At 42.2% G+C, this 12810-nt stretch overlaps 4 protein-coding genes across 4 annotated transcripts; 1 reads left to right on the plus strand and 3 right to left on the minus strand.

Moving 5' to 3' along the window:
- Window positions 1–76: 76 nt before the first annotated feature.
- Window positions 77–6206, minus strand: Cbr-smk-1 (the record flags this gene model as incomplete). Its single annotated transcript, XM_045236589.1, has 10 exons — window positions 77–557; window positions 617–1584; window positions 1630–1890; window positions 1952–2528; window positions 2578–2882; window positions 4985–5245; window positions 5294–5429; window positions 5483–5634; window positions 5788–5931; window positions 6117–6206. 10 exons carry the CDS (start codon window positions 6204–6206, stop codon window positions 77–79), a joined length of 3375 nt encoding a protein of 1124 aa, XP_045091857.1.
- Window positions 6207–7714: 1508 nt separating this feature from the next.
- On the plus strand, window positions 7715–8468 carry CBG01476 (the record flags this gene model as incomplete). The annotated part of the gene is made up of 3 exons (XM_002635267.1): window positions 7715–7911; window positions 7962–8232; window positions 8283–8468. The coding sequence occupies 3 exons, from the start codon at window positions 7715–7717 to the stop codon at window positions 8466–8468; spliced, it is 654 nt and encodes a 217-aa protein (XP_002635313.1).
- A 195-nt stretch (window positions 8469–8663) lies between these two features.
- Window positions 8664–10009, minus strand: CBG01477 (the record flags this gene model as incomplete). Its single annotated transcript, XM_002635268.1, has 6 exons — window positions 8664–8798; window positions 8842–9000; window positions 9052–9184; window positions 9230–9516; window positions 9559–9820; window positions 9867–10009. The coding sequence occupies 6 exons, from the start codon at window positions 10007–10009 to the stop codon at window positions 8664–8666; spliced, it is 1119 nt and encodes a 372-aa protein (XP_002635314.1).
- A 410-nt stretch (window positions 10010–10419) lies between these two features.
- On the minus strand, window positions 10420–12020 carry CBG01478 (the record flags this gene model as incomplete). Its single annotated transcript, XM_002635269.2, has 4 exons — window positions 10420–10598; window positions 10648–10901; window positions 10951–11299; window positions 11351–12020. The coding sequence occupies 4 exons, from the start codon at window positions 12018–12020 to the stop codon at window positions 10420–10422; spliced, it is 1452 nt and encodes a 483-aa protein (XP_002635315.2).
- Between the last annotated feature and the right edge of the window lie 790 nt (window positions 12021–12810).

Consider the following 12810-nt stretch of genomic DNA (forward strand, 5'->3'; position numbering starts at 1 on the left):
TTCATCTACGATTAAAATGATGAGTTATCGAGAAAAAAAGGGATGAGGTAGAAAAGCGGATTCGGAAAGAAAGGATTTAGGCTTCAGACGCTGTCTCATTGGCAGCCAGATCTGCATCTTCGGTTCTACTTCTCTTCGCATCATTCGGATCACATCCATCACTGGTTCGCTTGCGACTGATCTCCTGTGACACAGTACTCTCTCCACCGTTCTCATTAGTAACATGTGCTCCATTTGGAAGTGAGTCGAACTTCTCCTCGCTGCTAGTGGACGAAACATCGTTATATTCAGGTGAATCTATTTTCTTTCCGTCTTTAGCATCAGCCTCCTTGTCGCTTTCCGGACTTCCAGTAGACGACGATGGAATGGCATCTGGCGAGGGCAACTCCTCGTCAGAATCGGATTCGTCATAGTCCACGAGAGACTGAAATGATGAATTTTTCATAAAACACAACTTTTGATATAATCTTACTTTGACTGTTGAAGTTGGACTGCTTTCCTTGTTATTCTGAGACGATGTCACTTCATCTTCTCTAGATGGTCCTGGAGATGAGCAACTGGCTCGGGGCGAAGATGAAGGAGACGTCGTACCAGACGGCGAGCGATCACTGTTAACCTGAAAGGCTTTCTTAGAATTGTTTCTAGAACGTCATTGTGATTTGCACCTACCTTAATTACAATCTTTTTCTCTGCATTATTAATAACGGCTGCTGATCCACCACCAAATACGGGTGCCTCATCTTCATCGAACGCATTTTTACGTTTCAATAGAGATGGGAACATTGGCTCGATTCCAGTCTTCCTTCCTTGTCCAGACTCTTCCTTCTTGGGTGATACGGATACCGAGTCTTTCTCGATGGACTCCATCATTGATCCAACTTCCAACTCTTCATCTTCATCGAACCATTGATCTTCATTGCGATCTCTGCGAGAACTTCTGGGGCTCGCCAACGACAAGTTGTCTTCTGAACGAATGCTCATCGTTTCCTCACGGTCACGATGCTGATCGTAGCGAATTTTGATTTCTTTGAACGTCTTCACGTAGTTGACTGACTCAATCACTTCCATATGATTCTCGACGACATACTTGATGAGCGGTCGAACGTCTTCGCATTTTACAAAATCGAACAGGTGCAACACGGCAGAGTTGACAATGTTATAGCGATTACCGTTCTTGCGGAAGCACTCCATGACTGGATCGAGGACTTTCTCCTTGACCAGGTATCTTATGTATTTGTCGTCTTTAACAGTGACCACACGTTGGAGGAGTTTGAGAGCAGACAGAACGAGGAAAGAGTGTTTTGACTTGAGGAGCACGAGCACTTTGTTCATCATATCGTTTGATACACATCTCTGACGCATAGAAAATGAGTGATGTTCGACACAGAAGGTGAGAAGGCGGAGAACGACTGATTGTCGGTTGGCAATTATGTAGTCGTCCTTCTTGATGACACCTCCACTGACGTTCTCGAGCATTGGCTTCAGCAGAGTATCAAAGCAACGATGGTAGAAGAGATGCAAAAATTCACTTCTCTCGGACTTCACACTTGTCATGTTCTCAGGGTCCAGGAGGGTTTTCAAGATCTGCTATTTTTCACTAAGGATTAAAAGACAATTGACAATACTTACCAAAATCATCTCTGATCCAGAAGTCAAATGTACATCGATATCAGTGAGCAGATGGTTGATCATTCTGTTCAGAAGCACATCCTCGTTTCTATCCTTGTTCTTGGCTTGCTTGAGCAGATAATCACGAATCGTTTGCGCATTGCTGTCGACCATTGTTCTGAGCACATCAGTCATAACGCATCTCGTCTCGTGATCCGGCGACTTGAACGAGGGTTCTAGCGAATCGAGTATGTCGTTATTGAACATACTTTGCAGCTGCAACTACAAATTTACTCTTTAGAAAAATGAAAAAGAGAAAATGAATCTTTAGAAAAATACACACCACTTTGAAGAATGTTTCTTTCGTAGCAGCAGGCCCGTTAGCTGGGATGCTGGTGCTTAAGCAAATCATCTCCTTCAGGAACAGAACCAAGTCGCGACGACGAATAACTTCCGTCTCATCGCTTTTCAGCTGCCCAAACAACTCGGCCATTGCCTTTTTGTCCTTTTGCAACATTGATACAATGTCAACCCGACAGAAAAACACATGACTTCCAAGAGTAGAAAGAAGATTCTCTTCGAAAAGACCCAAGCTCGGTAGACAGGCGTCCTGAATGTATTGAGCACGGTAGAGTCGATGAATCTTGTCCCTCAACTCGTCACTAGTGATGTTCAAAACCTCGCGGAACTTGGCTTTCTCGTAGACGAATTCCCGGTGCTTGCGTGGATTCTTATAAGCTGGATCGAATTCAAACATTCCAATAACGTCTTTAATGTTGGAGTCATCCAGGAGCATTTCGATAACAGTGTTTCGATTGAGCATGAACAAGTTTTTGACAATCGAGTAGAATGTTCGAAGTCCTTCGGTGTGCTCAATATCTTCGCACATGCGGAAAACCTCGCACAGCTTGGTGACGACGCTGAAACTTTTGAAAACTTGTCAAGAGAATTTTCGACTGAGTTACTTACTTGTCACTCTCAATAGCCATCGTCATTTTCTCTCGAGCACTATTTGAGGCTAAATGCATATGAAGAATGGCGTCGAGCTCACTGAGCCTTCCTATTTCGATTGGCGGCAGTTGTAAACGACTAGAAGACGAGGACATCTCTCCGATATCGCTGTCATCGCCGTCGTCGAAGGTGGCATCCGGATCTCCAGGATCTCTCCCTTGGACTTCGCAGATCTTCTGCCACAGCTCTTCACATCCCGATTTCTCTTGGAACGACAGGGCGAGATCCATGCAATCAGTTTCTGACCATACTATGAGGGTCTCCTGAAAAAATGAATTTGAAAAGAAAATTTTGAAATAAGTAGGTTTAGTCATGAGTCTCTCACTCTCTCTCTCTCTCTCTCTCTCTCTGCTTATCGAGAAACCAAACTTTCGGTGCACCCGTTTTCTCTCTTCTCTAACCGCTTGGTTTTTTTATTTGCAGGTCTGACGTTTATTTACACTATTTTTCATCGATACTTTTCAGCTATTCTCCTATCGCATATAGTGCTCCCACTCTATAGACTAACACTATTTTCGAACATGTTGAAGTTGATATGACAGAAGTTTCCATAGGAGTAGGCAGCATCACTGGAAGATGAACTGCTGTCAGAATCATCACTGCAATGTGATGAAGAAGACGAGCAAGAGAAAAAGTCATCAAAGAGAGGACTTGAAGATCCACTGATTGATGAAGTCGATGATGATGAAGAGCACGATGAGCAACAAGAAGAGGAACACGACGGTTCCGACATTTCGAATTAGCTTACAAAAGAAAATTTGACTTTTGTCAATTTAAGATAAAACGCATAGAAACAGATGAAAGGTGAAAGTGAGTTTGTTGAATGGGTGAGAGAAGGCAACAAATCGTTCAGAAACACGTGAGATAGAGATGCCGGGAGGGCAGCAGAATAGAAGGAAAATAAGAGGAAGAGGAAGAAGAAACGCAGCAGTGACGGCGAGCCTCTGGGTAAAAAAAAAGCAGAGAGAAAAAGAACAACCAGATAAGAGAGATCGAAAAGAGATGGTGAATTGTTGGAAGTCGTCCAACATGAGGTGCACACAAAATGCACTGCATGTAATAAAACTATTTCACCCTGATTCGCGTTTAAAATGAACAAAAAAGGAACGCCAATCAGTGGCCAGAAGACAACTGTACGATTGGAAGACGGAAAGCTTATTTTTGGCGAACAAACGAATATATCAAAGTGACGAGAGAAAAAAATGATGTAAATATGAGAGAAACGACTTGTAAACAATATGAAAATGACCGCCGTTGAATCATACGATTTTTAGACTCTGTGGGTCGAAGAAATGGTAACTTTCAGATAGTAGATAAACTTATTATTCGAGCGGCTACGAAAACAACCAAATTTTGAGAAAGAAGTACAATTGAGTAATTCTGTTGGAAACGAAGAGAAATGAAGGATACAATCAATTGGGAACAGCATATATACTACGTCGTCTGCGAGCGAAAAATCTTCGGAACGAAGCCGAAAAACGGAGGCAACAGCGACATCTCCGTTTATTCGGAAACGACAAGAGGAGTGTGCCCTCTCTTTGTCGCTGCTTCTCATGGATGGTAGGCACCACAGGATAGGAGGATGAATAGAATGTATGTGAACATGCTTCTCCTATTTACGCGTACACTCTTTACATAACACACTCCATGACGGAGGGATGTGACTGCTACTTGCTTCAGCCCTCCTCCTGTTTCTTCTCCTTTTACTGGCGGCGGGCCTCGCAGTTGGTTTGGTGTGGCTGCATTTTCTATTTCGGCATATCTTTTTTAGCGTGCTTGCGCGGCGACGCCGCATGCGCCATCACTCTTGGACAAAACACCGCTGCACCACCGCTCAGTGACTTCTCAAAACAATTATTTGACGGAAAGAGCGGCACAGAATAGAGGAGAAGAGACGACGAAGAATAAGACACTGCGATCAATGCTTCTGTTGGGGTACTCTGATCAATAAACTTATATTCAGTATTCTCGAAACGAAAATTTACTACAATTGAATATGATAGAAGTTGATCGCAGGTTTTTAAAAATCTGAAACTAGGTTTTCTGAAAGTGATCTAAAAATGGACAAATAACATTTTTCGTACGCTGAGTTGACCACTACATGAAAAAAGCAGAAAAAGAGACGCAGGAGAAGAAAAGGAACAAATGTCAAGAAAAGGTCTAAATTGTATTTCAGCTCAGAAAAGCCGAATCACAAATGCCAATACATTCCTAATGGAGCGACAAACCGAAGAAAATGATTCGTTTAATATCATTACGACTACTCGCAACAAATCTGTGCATTATTTCCAGGTTCATATTTTCTGTCAAAACTCTCACTCCGCTCACAAGAAAACTGCATAGCTTTTTGGTTTTCTTGTCTCACCTGCTGCTTCTGATATACAGTGTCCATGAGAATCCGTGACTCAAGTATGTTTTTACCTACAATTTGCTTATTTAAAATACATTTCGTGATATGTATAGGCTCACTTTTGCCTTCCAAACGTACAAGAACCATCGTGTTACCGGCGTTAGATGGAGCGCCATCTTCTGCTGTTAACTGATGAGTGACAACGTGTCCTGTGCCCCGATCCTCCCAAATTCTCTGATCGCAAAGTACGTAGAGTTTTACCCGATTCGAGGCATCCTGCAAATAAAATAGTTTATTGAGCGAAATTTTCATTTACGAGCTTACTCTTTTGAAATCTAGATGGTCGAGAATATGTTCTCTTCTAGTCAGCTGCTCATCCTCTTTGTTTTCTTTTCCATCCACCTTTGGAATCCTTTTTGGACTTTTTTCATTCCTTCTTTTCAGCTGGCCGTTGACTGCTCTGTATTATCTCTCTTCTTTATGTCCCTATCTTCCTTTTTGGGGGATTGCGACTTTCCTTTGTTTCCTGCTGTCTTCTCTTCTTTTTCAGTATTTTCCTCACTCGGATCATCCTGTTCCATGTCTTTAGCTGAATCTTCGTCTTCTTTAGCATCAGCGAGCTCCGGATCATCCTCTGACGGTTCATCTTCCTTCGTTTCGGAGCTCTCTTCATCTTTATCAGCATTCTTCTCTTCGTCTTTCTCTTTTTCGTCCGCGCCTTCACCATCATTCTCCTCCGTTTTCACTTCATCCGCAGCTGTTTTCACATCATGCTTCTCCTCTTTTTCTTCTTCGTCTTTATCATTATTCTGCTCTACTGAATCATCGTCTTTCACTTCTGCTACCGGCTTCTCGAGGTCTTCTCTCTTTTCCTCACTAGCCTCCGCGGTTTCCATGGTTTCCTGAGACGCTGACTTCTGCTCATCTGGCTCCTCATCTACGTCCATTTTTTCGGTATTATCCTGAAAAAAGAACTTGTATACTATTGATTTCTTTCGTGTGTAAAAAATTACTCTTCGCGAGTGTCTTCACGGCCTGCTCACCTAGTCTCACATAAAATCCGAATAAACACGGTGGGTCAGAGTGCGAGAAAAAACCAACTTGCAGTGTCAACAATAACAAAAACTTTATCCCCTCAAACGCTAACCTTGTCTTTCTCCTCTGCCTCTTTAACACCATCAACCGAGCTCGTCTCATTCTCCATTGGATCATCGGAGACTCCTTTTGTGTCTGACATTCCTGGAAATCGGAAAAATTAGAATAAGACTCGTACACATGAAAAGAAAATCAAAATTCAAATTTTTCAGACGGGCATGAGAAAAAAAATGGAAAGTGACATGAGAAGGCGAAAGAAGGATTCAAAGACTAACACACAGGAGGAATTCAGTTATTGAGCGCGAGAAAAAAAAAAACTAAAGGAACGACGTCACAACTGGTGATCCATATTGTGACTAGCCAATGTTCATCAGTTGTTTCTAGGTCGATAAATAAGTCATGGAAATTGAGCAAACTGAAGAAGATAAAAAAGGCACCGGAAAAAAATGTTGCAAAAAAAAATAACAGAGAAAGTAGAGAGACGCAGAAAGAAAAAGGGAGTGGGAACGCTTGATCGGCACAAGTTATCTGATCTTTGAGAAATAAATCGACTTGATCTTTTTTTCAAAAATAGAACATGAACTGATTGTGACAAAATGCGGATTCAGGTATTTCACATGAGAAGGAATTGGAGGAAAATCCCTAGTATGTTTTTAATTGTACATAATAAAGTCTTAGCCTTTTGTTTAGCTATTTAATTGAAATTTAACTCAGTTAGTCTACCTTCAAATATCCCTGTATCGAAAAGTGATTATATTTTCCGACATTTTTTTTGAGGGAAAATTATGATCTTTGAATCCCAAAATTTATACGAGCAGTGGAAGAATAAACATCAACAAATTCGTGTTTAGGCACATGTGCGTACCCCACTGAGAGCACTAATTTTTGAACTATGAGCTAATTAGCGTATTGGATTTCAAATGAAGCTGACGCTAGAATTTCGCGCGCGCTTGGCGATGAAGGTCAACTTGAACGTCTGCTTCTGTGAAATCCCTGTCGTCTGATAAGCGCTGTTAACTCAAAAGAAACATCGAAAGCGGGTTGAAGAACGTCTATAAAGGGAAGAGTGATGGTTGAAAACAAATTGGCAGTCAGCCCAAAATCGACTACGTCACTTCACTACGAAAAGAAGCGAGAGAGGCTCGCCTTTTGATAAAAAATGGGGCGAGAGAGTGGAGAGAAAAAAGAGAAAAAGCGGCGAAAATAGGGTTGCGCGCGCGATACGCGACGCGTCCGCCGACACTGGTGACTGGTCTCACACCGATTGTGACGTCATAGTGTAAAGAAAATGAAGAGACGCAGAATGCTTCTATGACTCATTCATGGTCTGATTCAGTAAATTTTCAGCTTTTTCCTCTTTGTTTCAGCTGAAATTTAAGTTTTCGACGATTAAAAATTTTATGCAGAACTTATGAATTTGCTTATTTCAGTATATGGATTCCTTTATTTCCGTAATCACAGGAATTGATATTTAAATTCAGTACAATTTATGTTCCCTTCCAGTAAATATTGTAAGGTCAGATTTCGCAATTTCGATAGCAATTTCTATGCTCCGCCCCGTTTGAAATCACCCGTTTTTACCTATTTTTACTTTCTGGCTTTCTAATTTTTCTAAATTTTCGCTTCCTATTATTTTATTCCAATTCCAGAATGAACAGAATTTTCGGAACAGCCAAAAAAGTGCCACCACCAGATCTCAACAATGCCATAGCCAACGTTGAGTCCAGAAGCGACAGTATCGACAAGAAAATCCAGAAGCTCGATGGAGATCTCATGAAACTTCGTGATCAAATGTCGAAAATGCGCGAGGGACCCAGCAAAAATCTTATCAAGCAGAAGGCGTTACGGTGAGTTTTCCTTTAAATGACAATCGATATCAAAGAAAATTTTGTTATAGAGTATTGAAACAAAAGCGGATGTACGAGAATCAAAAGGGTCAGCTAGACCAACAATGCTTCAATATGGACCAGAGCAATTTCGCTATTCAGGGAATGAAGGATAATCAAGTGACTGTCGCTGCGATGAAGGAAGGATTGAAGACGATGCAAAAGGAGTACAAGAAGATGAACATTGACAAGATAGAGGACCTTCAAGACCAAATGGAAGATATGTTGGATATGAATAACGAGATACAAGAGGCAATGAGCAGACAATATGATACTCCTGACGTAAGTTATAGTTATCGATTTTGTGACTAAAAGGTAGTAAATAATTTCAGCTTGACGAGGCTGACCTCGAAGCAGAGCTCGCTATGCTTGGTGACGAGCTGGACATTGGAGAATCCGATACGAATTATTTGGACGAAGCTCTTGCGGCTCCAACTGTTCCAGCGGAAAAGCCGAAGACAAGAGTTGCCGAAGGTCTCGAAGTCGACGAGTTCGGACTTCCCAAGTTGCCAGCGTAACCTTCAATTGCTCAATGTACATTTGAACATGTTCTAAATATTCTCATTCAGAAGTAGCAAAAAAAGCACATTGCTACTCTGAAAACCTCCATTACATGGCACTTTAACTTTATATGCTTCTCCAAAATCCGGTCAATTTAACTTTTCTTCATTCTTTCTGTACATGATATAATATAAATGCTTGTGATTATGAAATTATAGCTTTGAAGCGTGCACGACGGCTCGATCGTCTTTTTGAAGCTCCTCAATCGACCTGTATCCAGACAACTGCATCGAATGGAGGAATTCCTTCTGAAGAATTCCAAGCACCGCTACCACCCCCGAAGAACCCTGAACATTGATGATTGAGCAGTGAGAGAACGAGGGAAATTACCGAAGTGGCGAGTCCCCAGAGAACCGGGCGGCCGACGAAAACACCCCGTGCTCCGAGAGCTACAGCCTTGAAGATGTCTCTTCCGTTGCGAACGCCACCATCCATCCAAACGGGGATTCGCTTGTCAACAGCAGCTAGAACTTCCGGCAAAGCTTCTATCTGGAATATCGATTAGAATTTTCAATTTGGGGAGTTTCAAATTTTTAATACCGTAGCGATGGAAGAATCCATTTGTCGTCCTCCATGGTTAGAGACTATTATTCCATCTGCTCCTGCTCCAAGCGCTAGAAGAGCATCGTCTCCTCTCATGACCCCTTTTACAATCACTGGCAATTTCGTTTTTCTGAATTTCGACTATATAATCATTCTTGATTGCTTGAGCAATTACGTTTTAATCCACTCCAATGTGTTCCAATCTAGAGATGGATCGATTTGCAAGCTAACGTATTGCATAAATCCCGATTCTCCAGTATGCCCCTTTGGCATCTCTGCTTGTGTATTAGATTCAAAGTTAGCGAATTTTAAGTGGTGTGGAAGTGAGAATTTGTTATATGTGTCTTTCAGACGACGTCCCAATACTGGAGTATCAACAGTGAGAACTAGAGCCTCAACGCCAGCAGCTTCAGCACGATGAATCAAAGATTCAGTTACATTACGGTCTTTGTAGACGTAGAGCTGAAAAGGCACCTTCTTGGAGCTTCTTTGGTGTTAAAAAACCTGAAACCAAAGCGCCGCGCCAACAATTTTCGCCTCTTTTCCAATTTCTTCAATAGAAGTTGTGGACCAAGAACTACAAATCATTATCGATTTGCTCGCCGCTGCTCCACGAACAGTACTCAACTCCCCATCTTTTGTAGCCATCTTCTGAAACGCTGTCGGCGCGATTCCTAGTGGATAGGCCGCCCGTTTTCCATTGAGCCACGTCACCGATGTGTCAATTGATTCCACAGATCGAAGACATCTGGGGCGGATCAGAAGACTGGAATTTGTCGTGGAAAAAAGAAGATTTTCGAGTTTTCGCTCACTTATCAAAAGCAGAGACATTTCTCCTCAATGTTGTCTCTTGCTCAGCACCACTTTCATAGTAATCTCTAGCTAATTTGATGAGATTTCTCTCTGAATACTTTCTATAGTCATCTAAAGTCAGTAGAGAAGGTAGAGGAGTCATTTTGGTCAGAAAATATGAGAAAATAGACGGCCGGTACACAGATAATGTGACTTCTTTTATGGGTGATTGTTGTGAGAGAGAACAGAGAACAGATTGATTTGGTCTTATCAACTGTATATAAATACGTTTGAGTAGAAATAACTGATGTTTGATTCAGATGATCTCAAGAAGTAGCTTCGATCTGAAATTGCAATTAGGGGGGAAAAGTGCTAATTAGAATGAAGTGCTAATTAGCAGTGAGACCTGAAATTTAAAAAAAAACCAATCTCTGAATATAAAACTTTTATATCACAAGCAGTAGAAATATGAAACTGGGAAAGCAAAATGGGGAAACCCGATGAGTGGTGTATTTACAGATTTTACAAAACGGGGGCCAAAAAATGCAATATAATCTTAACACAAGAAAAGAACTAATGATTGACGAAGAACTTGTTGATCTCATGGTTCGTTTCAATGCTCTGGTCGGTGACCTCACGGTGACGAAGCTCCTGGAGGTTCTCGCCGTTGTAGGAGGCCATCGTTTTCAGGAAGAGACGGTTGGTGGAATTCAGGATGGCGCCTGCACGGTTCAGCCACAACTCGTTGACGTCTGGAAACAAAATTATATATCTTCGAGTTATAAAAATTAATAAACTCACAAGCCAAATCCTTCTGGCATGTGCTCAGACAGTCGACACCGACGGATTGATGGTTTTTGAGTGGCGAGAACTCCTCGTTTCGTGGCACTTCCCAGATGAAAAAGCGTTCCGACAACTCGAAAACGTCGAAGATGAACTGCTCGAGTTTGATTCCATTCGGCTTTTCTGGTTTGATGACGTCTCCATTCGAGTCGATGAATGCGATTTTCTTGTGGGCGCGGTGGTATGGAAGGCGGGATGATGGAGAGCACACTCTGGAAGTAATACGTTAAAAAAACGGAAGTTTTTGGTGTTTTCACTAACCTATCCATGAAATCCATAGTGAAGAAATGATTGGCGATGGAGCCCGCACTGAAGAGGTACTTTCCATCGGACGTCTTCTGCTCGGCAAGCTCCGCGCCCAACTCCGAATACTCCACGACACGTGGCTTTCCATGATCCAAGCACACCGATCCAACGAGTTCTCCCTGTTGCTTCGCGACACACTTCGTTGCCACGTCGGCTTCTTTCGAAATCGCGAATCCAATGAAATGTGGATCAGCGACTTTGCAAAGGATGTTATCCACACAGTACACATGGAAATACTTGATTCCTTTGGCACGAAGACGAGGAAGATGGGCGGAGATTGCAGAGTACAAGCCACCGTTGCCGTCTGGAAAAAAAAAATTAAGTTGGTCGCCCTTTAATTTAGAAGCAAACTCACTCGGAGAAGCAACCACAGAGCTCTTCGTGCCAAGGAGGAACTCTCCCTTCTCATTGTACGCGGCGATTTCGTCTTGCGAGAAAATTGTGATTTGCTCGTCGAAATCGAATCCATGGTGCTTGGCCAACATTTGAACGTGTTCACGAGTGGCTTCTTCCGTTCCTGGCGACGTCATCACTGCCCAATGGATCTTTCCGGGGGTTTGATGATCGCGCTCTCCTGCAAGAGCTTGCAGCAGTGCAATCTTGGCTGCTTGAATTCCCAACAATGAGTCTCCGAACGCCGCGTTGATTCCCAACGGAATGGTTCCTTTCGGTTGACTGGATCCAAGACGTGTCGCCTGTCCTCCAGCCAGAACAATAGCGCAAACTTCTCCCTTGGCGATCGCATCCATTCCTGTGTTCCACAGTTGATCCAATACCACCTTATGTAATTCCGTTTGAGCGAAGTGGTGGGAGCGTGGGATCGGACGGAAGTCTTCTGCTGACGATGGCGATCGTTGCTCTTCTGAGTCGATGAACCATTGACGCGCTTCGGAGAGATTCAGCGTGGACAGTTGCTTGTAGAGTTTCGACTTCTCCTCGTTGGAGAGCTCATCGTAGAAGGCCAGAAGTGGTTCCGCCTCTTTCATGGTGGAGAGAATCTCCTCTTTGGTTGGTGGGGCAGTCATACTGTAAAAATGAGAAATTTATACATTTAAATGCATTTTGCAGTACAAGAAAGAAAGTGAGGAGTGCGACAAAACAATATAAACAGACATGAAGAACGCAGTTAGCGACACCCAGTCGCCTGTGCTCGCAAAAGACTGTGGGAGGAGGTTCCGAGGAGCAAAAAATCTAATTCGAACGGAAGATTCATATTGAAAAAATATTTTTATAATTTGAAACAAAGGAAGGGAAAATATGACGATCTCAATCTTAATCGAACATGAGGAAAAGTTTGTAATGTCAACAGAGCAGAAGAATGAAAAAAAATTCGAGGAAAAAAATTCGAGGACTGGCCTAAAAAAACAAAAATTGGCGAGCTCGCGCCAAGTGGTGTATTGCACGCAAACACCGCGGCATAATCATGCACAGATTTAAAAATTAAATTAAATTTTCAGACAAGTTTTTCAACGTTTTCTAGATGGCGCTAAGGTAGTTGGGGGGGGGGGGCCACTTTTTTTTTCGTTTTTTGAGGCTAATTTAGTGTCTCTGGGGTAGAAAAGAGCGGCGAAGAAGCCTAAGCCTATTTTTTAGACAAATTCCCATCTAAAATCACAAAAAAAAATCTGAAAAAAAAAATCTTCTAAAATTTTTTTTTTGAATTTGGCGCCAAAATGCGGGTGTCCCAGAGGAAGGGAAACAAGGGGTTTTTGCCTAAGCCTATTATTTAAAACAAAAAACAAAAAGTTTTGAAAACATTTTCAAACAAAAAAGTGTTGAAATCGGCGAAAATCAGTGAAATTTGCAAATTTTTGG

This window comes from Caenorhabditis briggsae (assembly GCF_000004555.2).
Source record: "Caenorhabditis briggsae complete genome, chrV, whole genome shotgun sequence".
Lineage (NCBI taxonomy): Eukaryota > Metazoa > Nematoda > Chromadorea > Rhabditida > Rhabditidae > Caenorhabditis > Caenorhabditis briggsae.